This window comes from Hypanus sabinus, chromosome 7, assembly GCF_030144855.1.
Source record: "Hypanus sabinus isolate sHypSab1 chromosome 7, sHypSab1.hap1, whole genome shotgun sequence".
Taxonomy (NCBI): domain Eukaryota; kingdom Metazoa; phylum Chordata; class Chondrichthyes; order Myliobatiformes; family Dasyatidae; genus Hypanus; species Hypanus sabinus.
In genome coordinates this window covers 4,503,819-4,529,934 of record NC_082712.1, presented here as the reverse complement: position 1 = coordinate 4,529,934, position 26,116 = coordinate 4,503,819, and the positions used below count along the sequence as shown (strand labels likewise).

Sequence of the window (26,116 nt, the reverse complement as noted above, 5' to 3'; positions counted from 1 at the left end):
GGAAGTGTTGGGATCTGGGACCTGTCCACATCCTGTTACAAAGTCCTTGTAGGCACCTGGGAGCCACCTGTGGCATAATCGCACTACCCCCCGTTCAGTCCAGTGAAGGAATGGCACAGAGGTATTGGAGTTGATACTGCTAACTCATCGCCCCAGTGAACCAGGTTTGATCCTGATCTCTGGTGCTGCCTGCATGGAGTTTGCATGCTCTCCTTGTGTCTGTGTGGGTTTCCTCCAGGAGCTCTGATTTCCTCCAATAACTGAAAGATGCACAGCTTGGTATGCTCATTTGCCAGTGTAAATAGCTGCCCTCCCCTTCCCCTGTCTGAAGGCGAGTTGTTGGCAGGAGAATTGGGAGCAGGGGATGAGTTGATGGGAATGCGAGAGGAAAACTAGGATTTATGAGGATATTCAGAGATCAGCTTGGATACAGTCGTCCAAAAGACCTGCTAACTATCATATATCCCTAGACAAATAGGCACCAAATGGTAGCTTTAGATACATAAGCCACGAAAGGAACCCGCAAAAGAGCTGGAGAAACTTAGCAGGTCAAGCAGAAAATGGGGTGATGGCCAGAATGAAGAGGTGGTGGGAATGAGTGGCGTACGAATCGGCAGGTGACAGGTAGGTCCGGGTGAGGGGTGGGGGTTGATAGGCAAGTTTAGGGAGAGGGAAAAGTAGAAATGACTTAAGAAGCTGGGAGATGTTAGGTGGAAGTGATAAAGGCTGAAGAAGATGGAGTACGACGAGAGGACAGTGGAACATAGAATCAAAAGGCCAGGGAGCAGCAGAGATCGCAGGAGAGGAGTAGTGAGAGGGGTTCTCACAGAACCCCCATCAAAGAGGGGTGGGAAATTCCTACAGGGTTAGCATGCTTCAAAGAGGCTTCACAGTGGAGCAGTAAAATGGAGACAGAGAGGGCTTGACTTTAGTCTGACCTGCCAGCTGTGGTAAGTCAGAGGCAGAAGAGAGCCTACAGATGCTGGAAATCCATTAAGGCCATGGCTCAGTTTTAGTGGCTTTTTGGGCTTGTGGGGAAGGTTTTAGGATCAGAGATGGGTTACGTTATCATTTTAGGGACAGGGATGTGGGGGACAGGCTGGAGACCCAAGTCTGTGCCCCGCATTTGACAGACGTTTGTGGGCTGCCCCCAGCACACCCATGGTTGTTCACACAAATGATGCACTTCACGGTATGTTTCAATGTACACGTGATAAATATAAACATAAACTTTGAACTATCTTCCACTGTTAGACAAGGCACAGAGTGTAAGAGCAGACAGGATCTGGGCCATATCTGGAGGGCTTTATCAAGATCATGCCACCCCATTACTGGAGTGTTGTGCTGGGCTATTTTCTTTTAAACAGAGGAGGCTGACTTAAGACTTAATTAGGCTGCAGAAGATCATGTGGACTCAAATATCACCTTCTAAAATTAGGGCCTAGTCTCAGGACAAGACTAAAAGAGGAGTATCTTTGCTTTGGAATTAAGACCATAAGACCATGAGAGTTGGGATCAGAATTAGGCCATTAAGACCATCCAGTCCGCTCCGCCATTCCATGATGTCTGATTTATTACCCCTCTCAACCCCATTCTCCTGCTTTGTCCCCGTAACCTTTGCTGCCCTGACTAATCAACAAGCTATCAATCTCCACTTTAAATACCCAAGAACTGTGCATAAGAATGGACAACTATTGCATTAATCACAGCTGAAAGAGAACCGTTTCTGTTTTAAGACCATAAGATATAGGGGCAGAGTCTGGCCCTGCTCCGCCATTCCATCATGGCTGATTTATTATCCCTCTCAACCCCATTTTCTTGTCTTCTCTTTTGATGTCCTTAGCAATCAAGAACTTACTAACCTTTAAATATACTGACCGACTTGCCCTCCACTGCTGTCTGTGGAATGAATTCCACAGATTCACCACGCTCCGGCTAAAGAAATTCCTCCTCATCTCTGTTCGAAAGCAATGCCCCTCCATTCTGAGATTGTGCTCGCTGGTTGTAGGCTTCCCCATTTCAATCTGCTTTCAGAGCTCCACTGTAAGTAGCTGAGCATTTTTTAAATAACAGGCCATCTTATTTCCCTCTAACTTGCACTCCCCTACAACCCTGTCAACACCCTTCTATGATTCTCTTGCCTCCAACTTACACCAGGAGAATGTCACCATGGCCGATTAACTCTCCAATGGAATGTGGGAGCGATTTAGAAAACCCGGAGGAAACCCTTGCAAAGAGAGAACATGCAAACTGCACATGGACACACCAGAGCTCAAGATCAAAGACAGGTGGCTGGAGCTGTGTGGTAGTAGCACTGACTACGGTTCACGCTGAAGATGGCACACACTTCCAGTCTCTTCAGGGAATGAAAGGGGCCACACCATCTGAAAGAGCCAAGTACTTTAATAAAAGGGAACCTTATTTTACTGATAAAATCCTCCAAATGTTCAATTCTTGATCTTTAGAAAGTGGTGACCCACATTCTTCCATTCCTTGGAAGCTGCCCAGAAAGTAACCAACACTGACAGGATATTCTTCCCATATGTCAAATTCTCCTTGGCACAGGCAGACAAGACAATTCCACATACTATTAAGAAAGAAAAGTGTAAGGTAAATTATGATTTAATTTAATTCAGGCTTGATCGGTGTGCTACGCCATTTAAGCAGCATTATTCTGATTCCTTGATGAGTGCAGCTAGTCTTTGAAAACCCTGAAAGAATAAGAAAGATGGAAGTGAGAAAAATGCATCACATTATTTTAATGGGAGGACAAGCAGTTGCATGAAAAGATCTGGTACTTAAATACTATCTACATTTGTAAAACCGTATGCAACGAGATATTTGTTGAAGTAGATAAATGCAGTGTAATAGATGAACACAATTTATCATAAGACAGAGGAGCAGAATTAGGCCCTTTAGCCCATCGATTCTCCTCCGCCATTTAATCATGACTGATTTATTATCCCTCTCAAGCCCATTCTCCGGCCTTCTCCCCCATACCCTTTGAAGCCCTTACAAATCAAGAACCTACCAACTTCTGTTTTAAATTCTATATTCAATGATTTGGCCTCATTGTCTGTGGCAATGAATTCCACAGGTTCGCCAGTTTCTGGCTAAAGGGTGTGTTTATGTGCAACTCAGGCTTTCCCATTACAGGAAGGATGTGGAAGATCTTTTTCAAGATGTTGAAGTGTGTAGGGAAGAATTTTTAGCAGTAGGCTGCCTAGGAGTGGGTGGCATGATAGCATAGCAGTAAGCATGATTGCTTTACAGCACCGGCAATCATCAACGTGTTTCCTTCCCACCATTGTAATGTTCTCATTGTGACTGCATAGGTACAGGAGTAAAGGCGGGTTACTGGTGCCTTAAAACCAGTCGCTTTGGGCAGATGGGGTTCATTGGCCTTGGTTGGCAGCTCATCTCGAAGAAGAAAAACTGATCTCAAACTCCATTGCTTTGAGTCATGGGGAGTAAAGCCCGAGGAAAAATCAGAGCTGGAGTCCTTAAGGCAGCGACATGTTGAGTTCAACGCGGATTAGCGACTCCTGTAATGCCACTGATATCAAACTGTATCAGTCTCTACTGCTCCTTTCCACTCATGTAGAGGGGAAGCCTACGATACGGCAAACAGCTCGCTTTCCATATGGTACTGCCCTGGTTGGCCTATCACATAGACAACTGGGACACAACATCGAAGGTTGACTCCGACCAATGGAGGGATGCAATCTGGTCAAACCCAGGTCAGGTCCTCCAGCAGAATGTTCGATACTTTAACATAACCAGTACTTTGCATAACAAATTTACTTTGACTCTTGAGTACAGATAACAAGTTTGTAAGCACGCATTAAATCAGTAAGCGTTGCAGGTATTTACCTGATCTATTTGCTCGGGGGTGGAGAGGGAATAGGCAGCACGCACATATGCACAGGGTGCTGAACTATCGACCATGAAGACCTGACCAGGGACAAACAGCACCTGACGAGAGGCAAGTTAACACAACACTTAAACAAGCATCAACTCTTAGCAACCAATGACTCATGCTGTCACAAGAGCTGTAAATGTGTGTGGAAGTGAAATGAAATGATAGGTTGAAGAGTAAGTTAGTTTGAAGAGTTAGTTAGTTATTTAACAACCACACAAAAACCAATTTTACCCTAACTTAATCACAGGACAATTTACAATGACCAGTTAACCTACCCAGTACATCTTTGGACCAGGGTTTCCATGGGAGGGCATTCAGAGACTTCTTGCAGATTAGTGCCGGAACTGAACTAACTCCGGAACACCCTGAGCTATAAATGTGTCCTGCTAACCGCCACATTACTGGAGGGTAACGGGTAAAGAAAAGTTTGTATTTACATAACATATTGCATATTCCACTCAGAGAGCCTTACAGTTAAGGATGCACAAACTGTGACAAGATTTGGAGATGGATGGGTGCTGACAAATCCCGCACTGGCCTTGGTCATTTCTGAAGATGTGTCACTTAATAGACCTGCCTTCATTAAGTACTGTAGATAGATTGGGAAGATGGCAGTAATTCGCTGGAATGGATTCTGGGTGCACAGCAAATCCTGGGTCAATTTCAGAATTACAATCAGAACCATTTTTATTATCACTGACACATGTTGTGAAATTTGTTGTTTTGCAGGAGTAATACAGTGCAAGACATAAAAAAATTACTGTAAGTTACAAGAAATAATGCAAAAAATGAGCAGAATAGTGAGGAATTGTTCATGGACCACTCAGAAATCTGATGGCAGAGGGGAGAAAGCTGTTCCTAAAACAGAGTGAGTGCCCTCAGGCTCCTACATCTCCTCCCTGGTGGCAGTAATGAGATGAGGCCCATGTCTCAGATGGTGAGGGTTCTTTCTGAGGCACTGCCTTTTGAAGATGTTCTCGTGGAGGGGAGGCTAGTGTCCATGATGGAGCTGACTGAGTTTATAACCCTTTTCTCTGACTCCTGATGAAGTGTAGCCTCTAGCGTGCCTTCTTCATATGTTTCCCACACCGTCAGGGAGACACCAGTATGATACTGTTGTATTACATTAAAAATGGTGGGGCTAGGGCAAAGCTGTGCGGGCTCCATCTTTATTTCTCTCTTTTTGAAAAGAGATACTGCACGGTTATCAGCCCATGCTGCCCAATTACACCCATGTGACCAATTAGCCTACTAAGCTGTTGGTCTTGGGCATGTGGGAGGAAACTGGAGTGCCCGGAGGGAACAGGTGGTCATACAAACTTCCTGCAGACAGCGGTGGGAACTGAACCTGCGTCACTGGAGCTGTAAATGCCTACCACCATGCCCTAAATCCAACCCTTGGACTAAGATTGTAAGTAGTGATAAAAACAGGAAAGATACTCTTAAGTTTGCTGTTGCCAGGAGTCTAGGGCGGCAGAAGGAACGTGAGAATGCTGCTTTGTTTGAACATTTTTCTTGAATCAATTTAGTGGAGGTCCTTTTACATTTTCTGTTGCAAGGTGTCTCCAAGGATTTAAAGGTTTTCTTTGATGCAGCAAATTCTTTGGTTAATTGTTTATGAAAACACCTTTCTCTTGCCTTTTCATTGGATCAGAGTTGCAATAGCATAGACCAGTGCTTTGCAACAGGGCCTGGGCTGCCTTCTTGTGTCAATATAGTTTTAAAGGAAAACACAAGAAGCTGAGTACAGACGAGAGAGGCCATACTCAAGGAGAGTTGGAGGGTGGAAGATGGAGAGGAGGAGGGTGTGAAAATGATGGAAGTTGGAAGGGAAGGGGATGGCGGTGATGGAGTGTACGATTAAGAAAGAGAATTGGGGTGATGATGAGCTGTTAAGAGTAGAGGAAGAGGTTGAAAAAAGGGCAGAAGGTGAAGAGGAAGACTGAAGACTGGGGGAAGGGTCAAGAAGAGCTATGGAAGTAAAGGAGAAGGTGTGAGATGAGGGGTGGAGATGAGAAGAGGGTTAGGAGAGGGGTGAGATGTAAAGAGTACTTCAAACAGGACACTACCTCTTTCTGTAAGGCTTTCTCTGAGATGAGTTGGTGAGAGTCTGAGATTCCCTTTAGCTTCATCCAGAAGAACATACCAGCACTTGGAATATTCCATTCAACTAAATCTGAAAGAAGAGCAAGAAGAATGGAGATTATCTTTGACCCTCAACCCTGGAGCCATTTTCCTGCACTATTCCCAAATCCTTCAATATCCAGAAATGTAATTGATTAATTTTGAATGAATTCAATGAATGAGACTCCACATCAGTCGAGTGCAAAGAATTCGGAAGATTCACTATACTGAGTGAAGAAATTTCTCCTCATTCCAGTCCTAAAATGCCTATCCCATATTCTGAGACCATAACCTCTGGTTCTAGAATTCTCAGTCAGAAGGGTCATCCTCCCTATATCCAATCTCTGATCCCGTAGAAAGTTTACAAGTTTCCTGATTGCATCTCACTCTTACAGAGTCTGGGGACTTGCTCTTCTCAGTCTCCCCTCATAAGGCGCCTCAGTAGTACAGCGGTTAACGTGACGCTATGGGGACTTGCTGCTGGTCACCCATGAAGTAGCTGCATTTTGTAGATGCTCCCATCTTACTTACTTTACTGTTTCCAACCTATTTTGAAACCTTACTTTTAAACGTGATATTGTTTTACTATGAATACAAGGGGCGCCAAAGGTATTAAAAAAGAAGATCCTCCTGCATCTGTGGAATCGATTTATGGATTTGCTTTGAAAACACAGAAAAGAATCTCCCAAGGGGCTTCAGCAGCAGCTCCAGCAACCCAGCTCTGAAATTAGACAAGCAGATGCAAAATTGGATTCTATTCAAAAAACCTCAACTGAACATGACAAACAAATAGAAGAGAATGAAGCAACTTTGACGGTTTTGGATGTGAAAACTGATGACCTGCAAAACCTTTGTGAAAAACAATCAAAGTCTAATGAAAAGTTAAGACAGAAGATTATCGATTTAGAAAACAGAAGCAGAAGAAATAACCTACGAATTCTGGACCTTGACGAGTTAACAGAAGATGATCTGCCCTTCACAAAGTCATGCTGACAGTCCCTGATCAGACCATGATTCTCTAAATGCCCATAGATCCTATCTCTAAGAATCTTTTCCAACAGCTTTCCCACCATAGACGTAAGGCTTACTGGTCTATAATTACCCAGACTATCCCTACTACCTTTTTTGACAAGGGGACAACATTCGCCTCCCTCCAATCCTCCGGTACCATTCCCGTGGACAACGAGGACATAAAAATCCTAGCCAGAAGCTCAGCAATCTCTTCCATCGCCTAGTGGAGCAGCCTGGAGAATAGTCCTTCAGGCCCCGGGAACTTATCCATCCTAATGTATTTTAACAACTCCAACACCTCCTCTCCGTTAATATCAACATGCTCCAGAACATCAACCTCACTCATATTGTTCTCACCGTCATCAAGTTCCCTCTCACTGGTGAATACCGAAGAGGAGTATTCACTGAGGACCTCACTCACTTCCACTGCCTCCAGGCACATCTTCCCACCTTTATCTCTAATTGGTCCTACCTTCACTCCTGTCAACCTTTTGTTCTTCACATAATTGAAGAATGCCTTGGGGTTTTCCTTTACCCTACTCACCAAGGCCTTCTCATGCCCCCTTCTTGCTCTCCTCAGCCCCTTCTTAAGCTCCTTTCTTGCTACTCTATATTCCTCAATAGACCCATCTGATCCTTGCTTCCTAATCCTTGTGTATTCTGCCTTCTTCCACCTGACTAGATTTTCCACTTCACTTGTCACCCATGGTTCCTTCACCCTACCATCCTTTATCTTCCTCACCGGGACAAATTTATCCCTCACATTCTGCAAGAGATCCCTAAACATCGACCACATGTCCATTGTACATTTCCCTACAAAAACATCATCCCAATTCACACCTGCAAGTTCTAGCCTTATAGCCTCATAATTTGCCCTTCCCCAATTAAAAATTTTCCTGTCCTCTCTGATTCTATCCTTTCCATGATAACGCTAAAGGCCAGGGAGCGGTGATCACTGTCCCCCAGATGTTCACCCACTGAGAGGTCTGTGACCTGACCCATGTTTGTTACCTAATACTAGATCTAGTATGGCATTCCCCCTAGTCAACATACTGTGACAGGAATCCATCCTGGATGCACTGTACAAACTCTGCCCCATCTAAACCCTTGGAACTAATCAAGTGCCAATCAATATTAGGGAAGTTAAAGTCACCCTTGATAACAACCCTGTTATTTTTGCACCTTTCCAAAATCTGCTCCTTGGTATCCCTGCTGCTACCAGGGGCCCGACAGAATACCCCCAGTAGAGTAACTGCTCCCTTCCTGTTCCCGACTTCCACCCATACTGACTCAAAAGAGGATCCTGCTACATTAGAGTACAGCTACATTTTCTGTAGCTGTAATAGTATCCCTGACCAGTAATGCCACCCCTCCTCCCCTCCCCCCCCACCATCCCTCTTAAAGATCTGAAATCCAGGAATATTGAGAATCTATTCCAGCCCTGGTGCCAGCCAAGTCTCTGTAATGGCCACTACATCATAATTCCATGTATGTATCCAAGCTCTCAGTTCATCACCTTTGTTCCTGCTGCTTCTTGCATTGAAGTACACACACTTTAGCCCTTCTACTTTATGGCCTTTACACCCTTTATTCTGCTTCTCTTTCCTCAAAGCCTCTTTTATATGTTAGATCTGGCTTTACTCCATGCACTATATTTGCAGTTCACCCATGACCTTTATCCTCCTCCACCTCACTATCTGCTCTAACACTCTGGTTCCCCTCTCCCTGCAAATCTAGTTTAAACCCCCTGGAGCAGCACTAGCAAACCTTCCCACAAGGATGTTAGTCCCTTCCAGTTCAGGTGCAACCCATCCCGTCAGAACAGGTCCCATCTTCCCTGGAACAAAGCCCAATTGTCCAGAAACATGAAGCCCTCCCTCCTGCACCATCTCCTTAGCCACGTATTTCACTGTATTGTCTTCCTATTTCTAGCCTCACTAGCACATGGCACGGGTAGCAATCCTGAGATTGCAACCCTGGAGGTCCTGTCCTTCAACTTTGCACCTAACTCCCTAAATTCTCTTTGCAGGACCTCCTCACTCTTCCTACCCACGTCATTGGTCCCTACATGGACCACGACATCTGGCTGCTCACCCTCCCTCTTGAGAATACTGAGAACTCGATCCGAGATATCGTGGACCCTGGCACCAGGGAGGCAACAGACCATCCAGGATTCTCCATCTCTTCCACAGAACTTCCTTCTGTCCCCCTAACTAACGAATCCCCTATCACTACTGCTCTCCTCTTTTCCCTCCTTCCCTTCTGAGCTGAGGGTCCAGTCTCGGTGCCAGAGATGCAACCACTGCAACTTGTCCCTGGTAGGTCGTCCCCACCAACAGTATCCAAAACAGTATACTTATTGTTGATGGAAACGGCCACAGGGGTGCTCTGCTCTTCCCGTCTATTCCCCTTCCCTCCCCTGACAGTCACCCAGCTACCTGCCTCCTGACTCCTAGGGGTGACTATCTCCCTGAAACTCCTGTCTATTTCTGCCTCTGCCTCACGAATGATTGGAAGTTCATCCAGCTCCAGCTCCAGTTCCCTAACACGGTTTGTCAGGAGCTGCAGCTGGATGCATCTTCCGCAGGTCTAGTCATCAGGGACAACTGTGCTCGCCCTGACTTCCCACATACTGCAAACGGAACACTCGACTGCCCTAACTGCTGCCTCCATTACTTACTTCTAAGTAAGTTATATTAATTAAAGGAGCTGACTGGCCTTACCTGACTGGGAGCAAGCTTGTCCTCAGCCTCTGCTCGCTGAAGCCTCTCGAGCCAAAGCCTTCCTACTCTGTCTCCCACTACTCCATCACTCGCTCTGTTAATCTGCTCACTTTTTAAACTCTCCTGCTGCCTCACGGGCCGACTTTCACGCGCTTACGCAGTCGTGCCCCGTTCAAACTGCCGAAGAAATGAGCGGGCTTAGATTCTTTTTATTGTATAATAAAATTATCACATTTCAATATTACGATTTAATTTAATTTACATGAATATAGGGTCATGAGATTGCAGGTGTGATTCAAATATAATGTGCTTGGCATTATTTTATCTCTTTTGGACTTATATACCTTCTTGTACTCTGTATTCCTCTATGTAGAAATTAATAAAAAATACTGAAAAAGAACATGATGTTATTACAGTTTAGGACTTCACAGTTCGGAGTTAATTCTGGCACCATTGATCAGGATGTTCTCTCCGTGACCCGGTGGGTTTTCTTTGAGTGCTCCAGGGTCCCGCCACAGTCCGAAGATGTACCGCATTACTGGATTAATTTGCCACTGTAAATTGTTCTGCCATTAGACTAGAGTTATGCAGCTGAGCTACCGGGCGGCATGGCTTGTTGGGCGTTGTATCTCCAAATAAAAACGGCAAATAACCTACATCTTCCTTTCCATATAACCACATCAATGTTTCTTAATTCAGCTTAGAGATACTGCATGATAACAGACCCTTCCTCCGTTTACTAGTATAAATGGTGGTGTTAGGGCATTGCTGGTGTATCAGCAGGACTGTTGTTGAATTGAATTTGCCAACTTATCTTCCTCTTTGCAACTGGGTCAAAGTCAGTTTTGGTTTATTAAAGGGAGTATTTGGAAATTAAAGCATGAAAAGTTGAGAATAATGGTAATATTTATTTATTTATTGAGAAACAGTGCGGTCCTTTTGGTCCTTCGAGCTGCGCCGCCCGACAATTTCCCAATTTAACCCCCGCCCATCACAGGACAATTTACAATGACCAATTAACGTACTAACCGGTGCATCGTTGGACTGTGGAGAAAACCAAAGTGGTCACGGGGAGAACGTACAAACTCCTTACAGGCAGCGGTGGGAAATGAACCCAGGTTACCGGTAGTATAATGCATTGTGCTGAAAACTACCCTACCAGTAAAATAATAACTTTATATAGGACCCTTTATACATTAAGATGCAGGCACAAAGTGCTTCACCTAGACTGTAAAGATAAATCAATATAGTCATAAAAATATAAGACAAAATTAAAAATCATGTTTTTTTTACATAGATCAGTCTAGTTTTTGGACTGTGTCATGTAACACCATGGTCCTGAAAAACGTCTCATTTCTACTATGTACTGTACCAGCAGTTATGGTTGAAATGACAATAAAAAGTGACCTGACTTGACTAAAGACAAACATTATATAGAATCAAATGTAATCGAATACAGTATACCAAACTATAGAAATGTAATCAGCATCAGCAGGCATCAAGTAATCCTATAAGTAGGCTAGATTATTTTTTTTTTAAGTAGGGTTGACTACTGCAGTTTTTTTAAGGAATCTGGGAAAAATGCCAGAATCCCGTGAGCAATTAACTGCATCGAGAACACTTGATTAGTGCATCATAAACTTCTTTACAAAGCTTATTATTTACTTATTGAGATACTGTGCTGAATACTCTCTTCTGGCCCTTTGAGCCGTGCCTCCCAGCGATTCCCGGATGTAATCAGAGCCCAAGTCACGGAACAATTTACAATGACCAATTAATTTACCAACTGGCAGATTTTTGGACTGTGGGAGGGAACCCATGTGGTCCCGGGGAGAACGTACAAACCCCTTGCAGGTGGCATTGTGCTAACCACCACACTACCATCCTGCCCAAGAGCATAAGTGGATGGTTTTAGCTGAGTAATTATTTCTCAGAATAACGATATAACAATTTCAGCACGGAAACAGGCCATCTCAGCCCTTCTAGTCCATGCCGAATGCTTACTCTCACCTAGTCCCACTGACCCGCACTCAGCCCATAACCCTCCATTCCTTTCCTGTCCAGATACCTATCCAATTTTACTTTAAATGACAATACCGAACCTGCCTCTACCACTTCTACTGGAAGCTTGTTCCACACAGTTCCCACTCTCTGAGTAAAGAAATTCCCCCTCATGTTACCCTTAAACTTTTGCCCCCTAACTCTCAACTCATGTCCTCTTGTTTGAATCTCCCCTACTCTCAATGGAAAAAAGCCTATCCATATCAACTCTATCTATCCCCCTCATTATTTTAAATACCTCTATCAAGTCCCCCTTCAACCTTCTACGCTCCAAAGAATAAAGACCTAACTTGTTCAATCTTTCCCTATAACTTAGGTGCTGAAACCCAGGTAACATTCTAGTAAATCTTCTCTGTACTCTCTTTATTTTGTTGACATCTTTCCTATAATTCGGTGACCAGAACTGTACACAGTACTCCAAATATGGCCTCACCAATGCCTTGTACAATTTTAACATTACATCCCAACTCCTATACTCAATGCTCTGATTTATAAAGGCCAGCATACCAAAAGCTTTCTTCACCACCCTATCCACATGAGGTTCCACCTTCAGGGAACTATGCACCATTATTCCTAGATTACTCTGTCCTACTGCATTCTTCAATGCTCTACCATTTACCATGTATGTCCTACTTTGATTAGTCCTACCAAAATGTAGCACCTCACACTTATCAGCACTAAACTCCATCTGCCATCGCTCAGCCCACTCTTCTAACTGGCCTAAATCTCTCTGCAAGCTTTGAAAACCTACTTCATTATCCACAACACCACCCACCATAGTATCATCTGCATACTTACTGATCCAATTTACTACCCCATCATCCAGATCATTAATGTATATGACAAACAACATTGGACCCAATACAGATCCCTGAGGCACACCACTAGTCACCGGCCTCCAACCTGACAAACACCACTATTCTCTGGCATCTCCTACCTAGCCACATTTTACTACTTCAATAATAATATCTAACGATTGAACCTTCCTAACTAACCTTCCCTGCGGAACCTTGTCAAAGGCCTTACTGAAGTCCATATAGACAACATCCACTGCTTTACCCTCGTCAACTTTCCTCGTAACCTCTTCAAAGAATTCAATAAGATTTGTCAAATGTGACTTTTTCCATGCACAAATCCATGTTGACTGTTCCTAATCAGACCCTGTCTATCCAGATAATTATATATATCATCTCTATATATACTTTCCATTAATTTACCCATCACTGACGTCAAACTGACAGGCCTACAATTGCTAGTTTTACTCTTAGAACCCTTTTTAAAGAATGGAACCACATGAGCAGTACACCAATCCTCCTCTTTAATGGTCATAGTTACCATAACTTCCCTACTCGTTTCCCTTACCTTACACAATTCAATAATGAGAGTTTAATCTATGTGAAGAAAGTATCTGAAATATCTCACACAACACTGGCTTCTAGGAAGTTCAAAAGCTCCAAGTAAAATTCTGACAGGTGTAACAACTGTGCTAAATTACAAATTGAGGCAGTGAAGCTGAAGGCAGCAAACTGTAGGTAGATTAACGACTGGATTGTCAGGAGCTGGTGGAGGGACAAATAATGACCAGGTACAATTCTCTCTTCTCTTCTTTGCAACGTATCATACATTCATAGGGCAGGGAAACTTTTCCCGTTTACCTATACAAATGGGTACCAACCAACTATTGTGTCTTCGGGGTGCAGAAGGACACTGCTGCAGCTGAAGGAAACTCGTGAGGTTGTGGAAGAAATGTGTCACATTGTCACAGAGCAGGTCCCTTGGCCCAAGTAGTACATGTGGACCGAGATTCCCATCTAAGTTAGTCTAAACATTTCTTATCCATGGACCTGTTCAAATGTCTTTTAAAAGTAGTTAATGTGCCTGCCTCAACCCCTTCCTCTGGCAGCTCAATCTAAATAAAGACCACCCTCAGGATGACAGTGTTGCTGCTCAGCTTTATATTAAATCTCTCCCCTCTCATCTTAAAACCGATGTTCTCCGGTTCTCAATTTCCCAACCCTGGGAAAAAGACTGCAAACATCGACACTCTGTATGGTCCTCAGAATTTTATACACATTTCTCAAATCTCCCCCTCATTCTCCTACGCTCAATCTCTCTCCATAGCTCAAAGATTCAAAGTGCATTTATTATCTAAGTATATCTGCATTGTACAACCCTGAGATTCCTCTTCCCACTGACAGCTTGAAACAAAGAAAGTTGTGGAAACTGTTCAAAGAAAAACATCAAACTGCTCCCAAAATTGCAAGAATACACCCAAATAGTGCAAATGACAAAAAGAGTGAAAAGCACAGAATATAAAACACAACATCAAACGAGTCCAGGCAAATTCAACTCAGTTCAATATAGCACTGTGTCATTCGTTACCTGCAGACCACCCCAATCAAAAACACCTAAAATAACAAGAAATGAAGGAGTGACCAGAGACCAGAAACACATCGTGACGTCAGCTAGAGTCCAATCCACAAACCATGTCAATTAAATCAAGGCCAAGACCCGGGTATTGGAAAAACCTCATAAAACTCCTTTGAACTCTTTCCAGCTTAATGGCATTTTCTCACTATGAAGGTGATGAAAACTGAACACATATTTCTGGGGCTTCACCAATGTCTTGTACAATTGCAGCGTAACATCTCAACTTCCGTACTCAGTGCCCTGATTGATGAAAGCCAGCGTGCCAAAAGTCTTCTTCTTCACCTTATGGTACCATTTTGGGTAACCTAGGTCCCTCTGTCCTACAACACTCCCCAGAGCCCTATGATTCACTGTGAAAGCTCTATTCTTACGTGTCCTCCCAAAATGAAGCACCTAGCACTATCCACATCCTCAATCATTGTCATTTTTAAAGACCATAAGATTAGGACCAGAATTAGGCCATCCATTCCATCAAGTCTGCTCTGTCATTTTGTCATGGCTGACCCACTTCCCCTCTCAGGCCCAGTCTCCTGTCTTCTCCCCATATCCTTCCATGCCTTGAATAATCAAGAATCTATCTACCTCTGTCTTAAATATACCCAGTGACTTGGCCTTCAGAGCTGCTCATGGCAACAAATTCCACAAAATTTACCACTCTCTGGCTAAACAAATTCCTCCACATCTCCATTCTAAAAGTTCGCCCCTCAATATGTGTTCTCTGGTCTTAGACTCCCCCACCATAGAAAACATCTTTCAACATTCTATAGGTTTCAATGGTTTCACCCATCATTCTTCTGAAATCTAGTGAGTACAGGCCCAGAGCCGTCAACTGCTCTTCACATGACAAGCCTTTCAATTCCTTTTTGTGAATCTCCTTTGAACCCTCAGCACATCCTTTCTTAGATAAGGGGCCCAAGATTGTTCCCAATATTCCAAAGAGCAGACTGGATTTTAGTTCAATTGGAGAACACCAGCTCCTGGGTCACTAAGTCTTTGCAGCAGGGTTCAAACACATAACCTTGGCACTCACCAATTAAACTATGATATTGTAAAATGTGGCTCAGAAGAACCTCAGTTTGAATTCAGCCCACTGCTGGGCCTTCAGGGTGAATGCTGTAACCTTTCTCCACGGCAAGAGGCAACATTTTTATATATTCACCTAGGACGGGGGTCGGCAACCCGCGGCTCCGGAGCCACATGTGGCTCTTTTACGTCTGTGCTGCGGCTCCCTGTTGCTTTGGGAAATAATTGGTTGTGGCGACCCTTTTCCTGGCACATCCGAACCGACTCACAATTAGATAGCCTACGGGGGTTTGCGAGCACAGAGCTTTGGAGCCTCTGCGCCATGGGGGGCAGGTTGAGGGAGGCTTAAAAGTGAGGCTGAAGATTTCGAATAAAGTTTTTTCCTTCGACTGCAGTTACCGACTCCGTGTCGTAATTTTAGCGCTGCGTGTAGCACACCGCTACATGGTCAGTATTTAATTAAAATGTATTTTATGTTAGTTTGTTAGTTTTTGAAATGTAAATCTAAATTTGAAGATTATGGTGATCTTGTACAATCTAAATAAGACGTTGTGGCGACCCATTTCCTGACACATCCAAACCGGCTCACAATTAGCCAGCGTTCAGGCTAAGGGAGATAGCCTACGGGGGTTTGTGAGTACGTGTCTTTTGCAGCATCCGCGCCCATGGGGGGCGGGTTGAGGGAGGCTTAAAAGCAAGGCTGTTTAGTTCGAATAAAGCTATCTTTGACTGCATTTTACTGACTGCGTGTAGCAACCGCTACAACGTGTTTTTATCGCTGGCTGTCCAGAGGGGAGGTGCTGAAACGCTTTGTCGCGTGTCTGGAAGAAGTGAAAACTTTCCTGGGCAGCAAAGGGCTCACCTTTCCTGAGCTGGAACAGCCAGAGTGGCTGGAAAAGCTACACTTCATGGTAGACATGACAGCGCACCTGAACACGCTGAACACAGCTCTTCAGGGGAAAGGACGTACAGCCCTGCACATGTTGGAGGATGTTTTGGCATTCGAGCGCAAGTTGACGTTGCTTGCCAGAGATTTACAGAAAGGCACATTTTCTCACTTCCCCAATTTGAGAGAGTTCAAACAAGGTCACGACATGATAAATTCGGAGTATTTACATTCTGCAATCATCGCAATGCAAACATCGTTTGGGAAACGCTTCTGTGAGTTCAGAGAGGAAAAAAACACATTATCCTTCCCGGTCACTCCCCTAAGCATCGATCCATCCCTACTGAATACGACTGCATTGTCAGGTGTGAGTCAACCTGAACAAGTATGATAAATATTTTAATTGCCTATTATTTTGTATATTCATATGTTTTCATTGTTCAGTGAAATAGTCCTTTTATTTTTCAGGTTGACAGCTGGCTGACGTTATTTTTGGTTTGCTGCTGGCGGCAAATTTAAGTTTGGCGTTTTTCATAAATACAAGAAGGACTCAAATAGACGTTGAGTATTTTACTTAAAAGTAACCTTCAACCCAACGTCTTTTTTTCGGAGTTCAAAATGTTTTTGTTGCATGCAGAAATGTAATTTCGTTTTCTCTGCAGGAGTTCATCAATTTCATAAATGCAACACATTGTAGTTTGTTTATACATAGCATAAAGGCAAAACAAAACGTTGTATGCAGTGTTATTTCATTTTAAATGTCAAACAGGTTTTGTGGCTCCCAGTGTTTTCTTTTCTGTGGGAAACAGGTCCAAGTGGCTCTTTCAGTGGTAAAGGTTGCTGACCCCTGACCTAGGAGACATGGGCTTTGCAGGAAGTTTGTCCGTGAGGTGGTGCTGAGCGGCGGTTTGAAAGGGCTGCGGTCCATGAAGAACCACAGTTCTGTCAGGAAGGGAGCTCCAGAAGTTTGACCCAGTTACGATGAAAGAATGGTGATATGCACATTTCCAAGACAAAAACTTCATGCCATCTAAACGTTTCTTCTGCAGGCAGTTAATCTGATCAACCACCCTAGTTAGCAACAACCACACCCTCTATCCATTATCGCTGGCACTGCACTACAAACATTTTTTTAAAATGCAGTTTACGATGTAAATACCTGCTGGTATTTATGTATTTATGCTAATTTTATTTTTATTTAAATATACAACACAGAATAGGCCCTTCTGCCCAATGAGCTGCACTACCCAGCAACACACCTATTTTTTAAAAGTTACACAGAGGACAATTTACAATGACTAATTTATCAGAATGTCTTTGGAAGGAAATCAGAGCACCCCGAGGAAACCGAGGTGGTTACGGGGAGAACACACAAACTCTTTACAGACAGCACCAAAACTGAGCTCTGAACTTCACACCTGGAGCAGTAACAGCTCCTGCTAACCGGTACAATACGGTGGTGCCCATTTTTATTCCGTTTCCAAACACTAACCTCTAACTTAATCTTTAATATAATTCGTTATAATTGTTGAACGTTGTTATTTTTTGTTGCATGTCGTGCCAACACACCACAGCAAATTCTGAAAACATGTAGGTATACAAGACAAATGAAGCAGATCCCTGATGATGGTGAGTGGTTCAGAGGGCAAATTCCATTTGTTGATGATCCCATATCTCTTTACTTGCCCTTCTACTGGTAGAGGTGCTGGGTGTGGAAGGTGTAAGTGCGGAGGTGCTGGGTCTGGAAGGTGGTGTAAGTGCGGAGGTGCTGGGTGTAGAAGGTGCTGTAAGTGTGGAGGTGCTGGGTGTGGAAGGTGGTGTAAGTGTGGAGGTGCTGGGTGTGGAAGGTGCTGGGTGTGGAAGGTGCTGGGTGTGGAAGGTGCTGGGTGTGGAAGGTGGTGTAAGTGTGGAGGTGCTGGGTGTGGAAGGTGGTGTAAGTGCGGAAGGTGCTGGGTCTGGAAGGTGTAAGTGTGGAGGTGCTGGGTGTGGAAGGTGTAAGTGCGGAGGTGCTGGGTGTGGAAGGTGGTGTAAGTGCGGAGGTGCTGGGTGTGGAAGGTGGTGTAAGTGCGGAGGTGCTGGGTGTGGAAGGTGCTGTAAGTGTGGAGGTGCTGGGTGTGGAAGGTGGTGTAAGTGCGGAGGTGCTGGGTGTGGAAGGTGTAAGTGTGGAGGTGCTGGGTGTGGAAGGTGCTGGGTGTGGAAGGTGTAAGTGTGGAGGTGCTGGGTGTGGAAGGTGCTGTAAGTGTGCAGGTGCTGGGTCTGGAAGGTGGTGTAAGTGCGGAGGTGCTGGGTGTGGAAGGTGGTGTAAGTGCGGAGGTGCTGGGTGTGGAAGGTGTAAGTGTGGAGGTGCTGGGTGTGGAAGGTGTAAGTGTGGAGGTGCTGGGTGTGGAAGGTGCTGGGTGTGGAAGGTGTAAGTGCGGAGGTGCTGGGTGTGGAAGGTGGTGTAAGTGCGGAGGTGCTGGGTGTGGAAGGTGGCGTAAGTGTGGAGGTGCTGGGTGTGGAAGGTGTAAGTGTGGACGTGCTGGGTGTGGAAGGTGTAAGTGCGGAGGTGCTGGGTGTGGAAGGTGGTGTAAGTGTGGAGGTGCTGGGTGTGGAAGGTGTAAGTGCGGACGTGCTGGGTGTGGAAGGTGTAAGTGCGGAGGTGCTGGGTGTGGAAGGTGCTGGGTGTGGAAGGTGCTGGGTGTGGAAGGTGCTGGGTGTGGAAGGTGCTGGGTGTGGAAGGTGCTGGGTGTGGAAGGTGCTGGGTGTGGAAGGTGCTGGGTGTGGAAGGTGCTGGGTGTGGAAGGTGTAAGTGTGGAGGTGCTGGGTGTGGAAGGTGGTGTAAGTGTGGAGGTGCTGGGTGTGGAAGGTGTAAGTGTGGACGTGCTGGGTGTGGAAGGTGTAAGTGTGGAGGTGCTGGGTGTGGAAGGTGTAGGTGTGGAGGTGCTGGGTGTGGAAGGTGTAAGTGTGGAGGTGCTGGGTCTGGAAGGTGCTGGGTGTGGAAGGTGCTGGGTGTGGAAGGTGCTGGGTGTGGAAGGTGCTGTAAGTGTGGAGGTGCTGGGTGTGGAAGGTGGTGTAAGTGTGGAAGGTGCTGGGTGTGGAAGGTGGTGTAAGTGTGGAGGTGCTGGGTGTGGAAGGTGGTGTAAGTGTGGAGGTGCTGGGTGTGGAAGGTGGTGTAAGTGTGGAGGTGCTGGGTGTGGAAGGTGGTGTAAGTGTGGAGGTGCTGGGTGTGGAAGGTGCTGTAAGTGTGGAGGTGCTGGGTGTGGAAGGTGCTGGGTGTGGAAGGTGCTGGGTGAGGAAGGTGCTGGGTGTGGAAGGTGCTGGGTGTGGAAGGTGCTGGGTGTGGAAGGTGCTGGGTGTGGAAGGTGCTGGGTGTGGAAGGTGCTGGGTGTGGAAGGTGCTGTAAGTGTGGAGGTGCTGGGTGTGGAAGGTGGTGTAAGTGTGGAAGGTGCTGGGTGTGGAAGGTGGTGTAAGTGTGGAGGTGCTGGGTGTGGAAGGTGGTGTAAGTGTGGAGGTGCTGGGTGTGGAAGGTGGTGTAAGTGCGGAGGTGCTGGGTGTGGAAGGTGGTGTAAGTGCGGAGGTGCTGGGTGTGGAAGGTGGTGTAAGTGCGGAGGTGCTGGGTGTGGAAGGTGGTGTAAGTGCGGAGGTGCTGGGTGTGGAAGGTGGTGTAAGTGAGGAAGGTGCTGTGTGTGGAAGGTGTAAGTGCGGAGGTGCTGGGTGTGGAAGGTGGTGTAAGTGCGGAGGTGCTGGGTGTGGAAGGTGTAAGTGTGGAGGTGCTGGGTGTGGAAGGTGTAAGTGTGGAGGTGCTGGGTGTGGAAGGTGCTGGGTGTGGAAGGTGTAAGTGTGGAAGGTGTAAGTGTGGAGGTGCTGGGTGTGGAAGGTGCTGTAAGTGTGCAGGTGCTGGGTCTGGAAGGTGCTGTAAGTGTGGAGGTGCTGGGTGTGGAAGGTGGTGTAAGTGTGGAGGTGCTGGCTGTGGAAGGTGCTGTAAGTGTGGAGGTGCTGGGTGTGGAAGGTGCTGGGTGTGGAGGTGTAAGTGTGGAGGTGCTGGGTGTGGAAGGTGGTGTAAGTGTGGAGGTGCTGGTTGTGGAAGGTGTAAGTGTGGAGGTGCTGGGTGTGGAAGGTGTAAGTGTGGAGGTGCTGGGTGTGGAAGGTGTAAGTGTGGAGGTGCTGGGTGTGGAAGGTGCTGTAAGTGCGAAGGTGCTGGGTGTGGAAGGTGCTGTAAATGTGGAGGTGCTGGGTGTGGAAGGTGCTGGGTGTGGAAGGTGCTGGGTGTGGAAGGTGCTGGGTGTGGAAGGTGGTGTAAGTGCGGAGGTGCTGGGTGTGGAAGGTGCTGTAAGTGTGGAGGTGCTGGGTGTGGAAGGTGCTGGGTGTGGAAGGTGCTGTAAATGTGGAGGTGCTGGGTGTGGAAGGTGCTGGGTGTGGAAGGTGCTGGGTGTGGAAGGTGGTGTAAGTGCGGAGGTGCTGGGTGTGGAAGGTGCTGTAAGTGTGGAGGTGCTGGGTGTGGAAGGTGTAAGTGTGGAGGTGCTGGGTGTGGAAGGTGGTGTAAGTGTGGAGGTGCTGGGTGTGGAAGGTGTAAGTGCGGAGGTGCTGGGTGTGGAAGGTGCTGTAAGTGTGGAGGTGCTGGGTGTGGAAGGTGCTGGGTGTGGAAGGTGGTGTAAGTGTGGAGGTGCTGGGTGTGGAAGGTGGTGTAAGTGCGGAGGTGCTGGGTGTGGAAGGTGTAAGTGCGGAGGTGCTGGGTGTGGAAGGTGGTGTAAGTGCGGAGGTGCTGGGTGTGGAAGGTGGCGTAAGTGTGGAGGTGCTGGGTGTGGAAGGTGTAAGTGTGGACGTGCTGGGTGTGGAAGGTGTAAGTGCGGAGGTGCTGGGTGTGGAAGGTGGTGTAAGTGTGGAGGTGCTGGGTGTGGAAGGTGTAAGTGTGGACGTGCTGGGTGTGGAAGGTGTAAGTGCGGAGGTGCTGGGTGTGGAAGGTGCTGGGTGTGGAAGGTGCTGGGTGTGGAAGGTGCTGGGTGTGGAAGGTGCTGGGTGTGGAAGGTGCTGGGTGTGGAAGGTGCTGGGTGTGGAAGGTGCTGGGTGTGGAAGGTGCTGGGTGTGGAAGGTGCTGGGTGTGGAAGGTGCTGGGTGTGGAAGGTGTAAGTGTGGAGGTGCTGGGTGTGGAAGGTGGTGTAAGTGTGGAGGTGCTGGGTGTGGAAGGTGTAAGTGTGGACGTGCTGGGTGTGGAAGGTGTAAGTGTGGAGGTGCTGGGTCTGGAAGGTGCTGGGTGTGGAAGGTGCTGGGTGTGGAAGGTGCTGGGTGTGGAAGGTGCTGGGTGTGGAAGGTGCTGGGTGTGGAAGGTGCTGGGTGTGGAAGGTGCTGTAAGTGTGGAGGTGCTGGGTGTGGAAGGTGGTGTAAGTGTGGAAGGTGCTGGGTGTGGAAGGTGGTGTAAGTGTGGAGGTGCTGGGTGTGGAAGGTGGTGTAAGTGTGGAGGTGCTGGGTGTGGAAGGTGGTGTAAGTGTGGAGGTGCTGGGTGTGGAAGGTGGTGTAAGTGTGGAGGTGCTGGGTGTGGAAGGTGGTGTAAGTGTGGAGGTGCTGGGTGTGGAAGGTGCTGGGTGTGGAGGTGCTGGGTGTGGAAGGTGCTGGGTGTGGAAGGTGCTGGGTGTGGAAGGTGCTGGGTGTGGAAGGTGCTGGGTGTGGAAGGTGCTGGGTGTGGAAGCTGCTGGGTGTGGAAGGTGCTGGGTGTGGAAGGTGCTGGGTGTGGAAGGTGCTGGGTGTGGAAGGTGCTGTAAGTGTGGAGGTGCTGGGTGTGGAAGGTGGTGTAAGTGTGGAAGGTGCTGGGTGTGGAAGGTGGTGTAAGTGTGGAGGTGCTGGGTGTGGAAGGTGGTGTAAGTGTGGAGGTGCTGGGTGTGGAAGGTGGTGTAAGTGTGGAGGTGCTGGGTGTGGAAGGTGGTGTAAGTGCGGAGGTGCTGGGTGTGGAAGGTGGTGTAAGTGCGGAGGTGCTGGGTGTGGAAGGTGGTGTAAGTGCGGAGGTGCTGGGTGTGGAAGGTGGTGTAAGTGAGGAAGGTGCTGTGTGTGGAAGGTGTAAGTGTGGAGGTGCTGGGTCTGGAAGGTGGTGTAAGTGCGGAGGTGCTGGGTGTGGAAGGTGTAAGTGTGGAGGTGCTGGGTGTGGAAGGTGGTGTAAGTGCGGAGGTGCTGGGTGTGGAAGGTGGTGTAAGTGCGGAGGTGCTGGGTGTGGAAGGTGGTCTAAGTGCGGAGGTGCTGGGTGTGGAAGGTGGTGTAAGTGTGGAGGTGCTGGGTGTGGAAGGTGTAAGTGTGGAGGTGCTGGGTGTGGAAGGTGTAAGTGCGGAGGTGCTGGGTGTGGAAGGTGGTGTAAGTGCGGAGGTGCTGGGTGTGGAAGGTGTAAGTGTGGAGGTGCTGGGTGTGGAAGGTGTAAGTGTGGAAGGTGTAAGTGTGGAGGTGCTGGGTCTGGAAGGTGCTGTAAGTGCGGAGGTGCTGGGTGTGGAAGGTGCTGTAAGTGTGGAGGTGCTGGGTGTGGAAGGTGGTGTAAGTGCGAAGGTGCTGGGTGTGGAAGGTGTAAGTGTGGAGGTGCTGGGTGTGGAAGGTGCTGGGTGTGGAAGGTGCTGGGTGTGGAAGGTGCTGTAAGTGTGGAGGTGCTGGGTGTGGAAGGTGGTGTAAGTGCGAAGGTGCTGGGTGTGGAAGGTGTAAGTGTGGAGGTGCTGGGTGTGGAAGGTGTAAGTGCGGAGGTGCTGGGTGTGGAAGGTGGTGTAAGTGCGGAGGTGCTGGGTGTGGAAGGTGTAAGTGCGGAGGTGCTGGGTGTGGAAGGTGTAAGTGCGGAGGTGCTGGGTGTGGAAGGTGGTGTAAGTGCGGAGGTGCTGGGTGTGGAAGGTGTAAGTGTGGAGGTGCTGGGTGTGGAAGGTGGTGTAAGTGCGGAGGTGCTGGGTGTGGAAGGTGTAAGTGTGGAGGTGCTGGGTGTGGAAGGTGGTGTAAGTGCGGAGGTGCTGGTTGTGGAAGGTGTAAGTGTGGAGGTGCTGGGTGTGGAAGGTGGTGTAAGTGCGGAGGTGCTGGGTGTGGAAGGTGTAAGTGTGGAGGTGCTGGGTGTGGAAGGTGCTGTAAGTGCGGAGGTGCTGGGTGTGGAAGCTGCTGGGTGTGGAAGGTGGTGTAAGTGCGGAGGTGCTGGGTGTGGAAGGTGCAAGTGTGGAGGTGCTGGGTGTGGAAGGTGTAAGTGTGGAGGTGCTGGGTGTGGAAGGTGTAAGTGCGGAGGTGCTGGGTGTGGAAGGTGTAAGTGTGGAGGTGCTGGGTGTGGAAGGTGCTGGGTGTGGAAGGTGTAAGTGTGGAAGGTGTAAGTGTGGAGGTGCTGGGTGTGGAAGGTGCTGTAAGTGTGCAGGTGCTGGGTGTGGAAGGTGGTGTAAGTGTGGAGGTGCTGGGTGTGGAAGGTGGTGTAAGTGTGGAGGTGCTGGGTGTGGAAGGTGTAAGTGTGGAGGTGCTGGGTGTGGAAGGTGGTGTAAGTGTGGAGGTGCTGGGTGTGGAAGGTGTAAGTGTGGAGGTGCTGGGTGTGGAAGGTGGTGTAAGTGTGGAGGTGCTGGGTGTGGAAGGTGGTGTAAGTGTGGAGGTGCTGGGTGTGGAAGGTGTAAGTGCGGAGGTGCTGGGTGTGGAAGGTGGTGTAAGTGTGGAGGTGCTGGGTGTGGAAGGTGGTGTAAGTGTGGAGGTGCTGGGTGTGGAAGGTGCTGGGTGTGGAAGGTGTAAGTGCGGAGGTGCTGGGTGTGGAAGGTGGTGTAAGTGTGGAGGTGCTGGGTGTGGAAGGTGTAAGTGTGGAGGTGCTGGGAGTGGAAGGTGGTGTAAGTGTGGAGGTGCTGGGTCTGGAAGGTGTAAGTGTGGAGGTGCTGGGTCTGGAAGGTGTAAGTGTGGAGGTGCTGGGTGTGGAAGGTGCTGGTTGTGGAAGGTGTAAGTGCGGAGGTGCTGGGTGTGGAAGGTGTAAGTGTGGAGGTGCTGGGTGTGGAAGGTGTAAGTGTGGAGGTGCTGGGTGTGGAAGGTGCTGTAAGTGCGAAGGTGCTGGGTGTGGAAGGTGCTGGGTGTGGAAGGTGCTGGGTGTGGAAGGTGCTGTAAGTGTGGAGGTGCTGGGTGTGGAAGGTGCTGGGTGTGGAAGGTGCTGGGTGTGGAAGGTGCTGGGTGTGGAAGGTGGTGTAAGTGCGGAGGTGCTGGGTGTGGAAGGTGCTGGGTGCGGAAGGTGCTGTAAGTGTGGAGGTGCTGGGTGTGGAAGGTGCTGTAAGTGTGGAGGTGCTGGGTGTGGAAGGTGTAAGTGCGGAGGTGCTGGGTGTGGAAGGTGCTGTAAGTGTGGAGGTGCTGGGTGTGGAAGGTGCTGGGTGTGGAAGGTGGTGTAAGTGTGGAGGTGCTGGGTGTGGAAGGTGGTGTAAGTGCGGAGGTGCTGGGTGTGGAAGGTGTAAGTGCGGAGGTGCTGGGTGTGGAAGGTGGTGTAAGTGCGGAGGTGCTGGGTGTGGAAGGTGGCGTAAGTGTGGAGGTGCTGGGTGTGGAAGGTGTAAGTGTGGACGTGCTGGGTGTGGAAGGTGTAAGTGCGGAGGTGCTGGGTGTGGAAGGTGTAAGTGTGGAGGTGCTGGGTGTGGAAGGTGTAAGTGCGGAGGTGCTGGGTGTGGAAGGTGCTGGGTGTGGAAGGTGCTGGGTGTGGAAGGTGCTGGGTGTGGAAGGTGCTGGGTGTGGAAGGTGCTGTAAGTGTGGAGGTGCTGGGTGTGGAAGGTGCTGTAAGTGCGGAGGTGCTGGGTGTGGAAGGTGTAAGTGTGGAGGTGCTGGGTGTGGAAGGTGTAAGTGCGGAGGTGCTGGGTGTGGAAGGTGGTGTAAGTGTGGAGGTGCTGGGTGTGGAAGGTGTAAGTGCGGAGGTGCTGGGTGTGGAAGGTGTAAGTGCGGAGGTGCTGGGTGTGGAAGGTGCTGGGTGTGGAAGGTGCTGGGTGTGGAAGGTGCTGGGTGTGGAAGGTGCTGGGTGTGGAAGGTGCTGGGTGTGGAAGGTGCTGGGTGTGGAAGGTGCTGGGTGTGGAAGGTGCTGGGTGTGGAAGGTGTAAGTGTGGAGGTGCTGGGTGTGGAAGGTGGTGTAAGTGTGGAGGTGCTGGGTGTGGAAGGTGTAAGTGTGGACGTGCTGGGTGTGGAAGGTGTAAGTGTGGAGGTGCTGGGTGTGGAAGGTGTAAGTGTGGAGGTGCTGGGTGTGGAAGGTGTAAGTGTGGAGGTGCTGGGTGTGGAAGGTGTAAGTGTGGAGGTGCTGGGTCTGGAAGGTGCTGGGTGTGGAAGGTGGTGTAAGTGTGGAGGTGCTGGGTGTGGAAGGTGGTGTAAGTGTGGAGGTGCTGGGTGTGGAAGGTGGTGTAAGTGTGGAGGTGCTGGGTGTGGAAGGTGGTGTAAGTGTGGAGGTGCTGGGTGTGGAAGGTGCTGTAAGTGTGGAGGTGCTGGGTGTGGAAGGTGCTGGGTGTGGAAGGTGCTGGGTGAGGAAGGTGCTGGGTGTGGAAGGTGCTGGGTGTGGAAGGTGCTGGGTGTGGAAAGTGCTGGGTGTGGAAGGTGCTGGGTGTGGAAGGTGCTGGGTGTGGAAGGTGCTGTAAGTGTGGAGGTGCTGGGTGTGGAAGGTGGTGTAAGTGTGGAAGGTGCTGGGTGTGGAAGGTGGTGTAAGTGTGGAGGTGCTGGGTGTGGAAGGTGGTGTAAGTGTGGAGGTGCTGGGTGTGGAAGGTGGTGTAAGTGTGGAGGTGCTGGGTGTGGAAGGTGGTGTAAGTGCGGAGGTGCTGGGTGTGGAAGGTGGTGTAAGTGCGGAGGTGCTGGGTGTGGAAGGTGGTGTAAGTGCGGAGGTGCTGGGTGTGGAAGGTGGTGTAAGTGAGGAAGGTGCTGTGTGTGGAAGGTGTAAGTGCGGAGGTGCTGGGTGTGGAAGGTGGTGTAAGTGCGGAGGTGCTGGGTGTGGAAGGTGTAAGTGTGGAGGTGCTGGGTGTGGAAGGTGTAAGTGTGGAG

General features: G+C 48.5%; 1 protein-coding gene across 5 annotated transcripts in view; it reads right to left on the bottom strand.

Annotated features, from left to right (window-relative positions):
• Positions 1 to 2,385: 2,385 nt before the first annotated feature.
• Positions 2,386 to 26,116, bottom strand: part of aadat (aminoadipate aminotransferase) — a 346,606-nt gene continuing 322,875 nt past the window's right edge. For all 5 annotated transcript variants that reach the window (XM_059974093.1, XM_059974096.1, XM_059974094.1 and 2 more), the window contains 3 exons: positions 5,992 to 6,098; positions 3,874 to 3,975; positions 2,386 to 2,711 (listed from right to left, as the gene is read on the bottom strand). In XM_059974093.1, the coding sequence (XP_059830076.1) occupies positions 2,670 to 2,711; positions 3,874 to 3,975; positions 5,992 to 6,098 (251 nt within the window). In that variant the 3' untranslated portion in view covers positions 2,386 to 2,669. The remainder of the gene's footprint in view (positions 2,712 to 3,873; positions 3,976 to 5,991; positions 6,099 to 26,116) is intronic.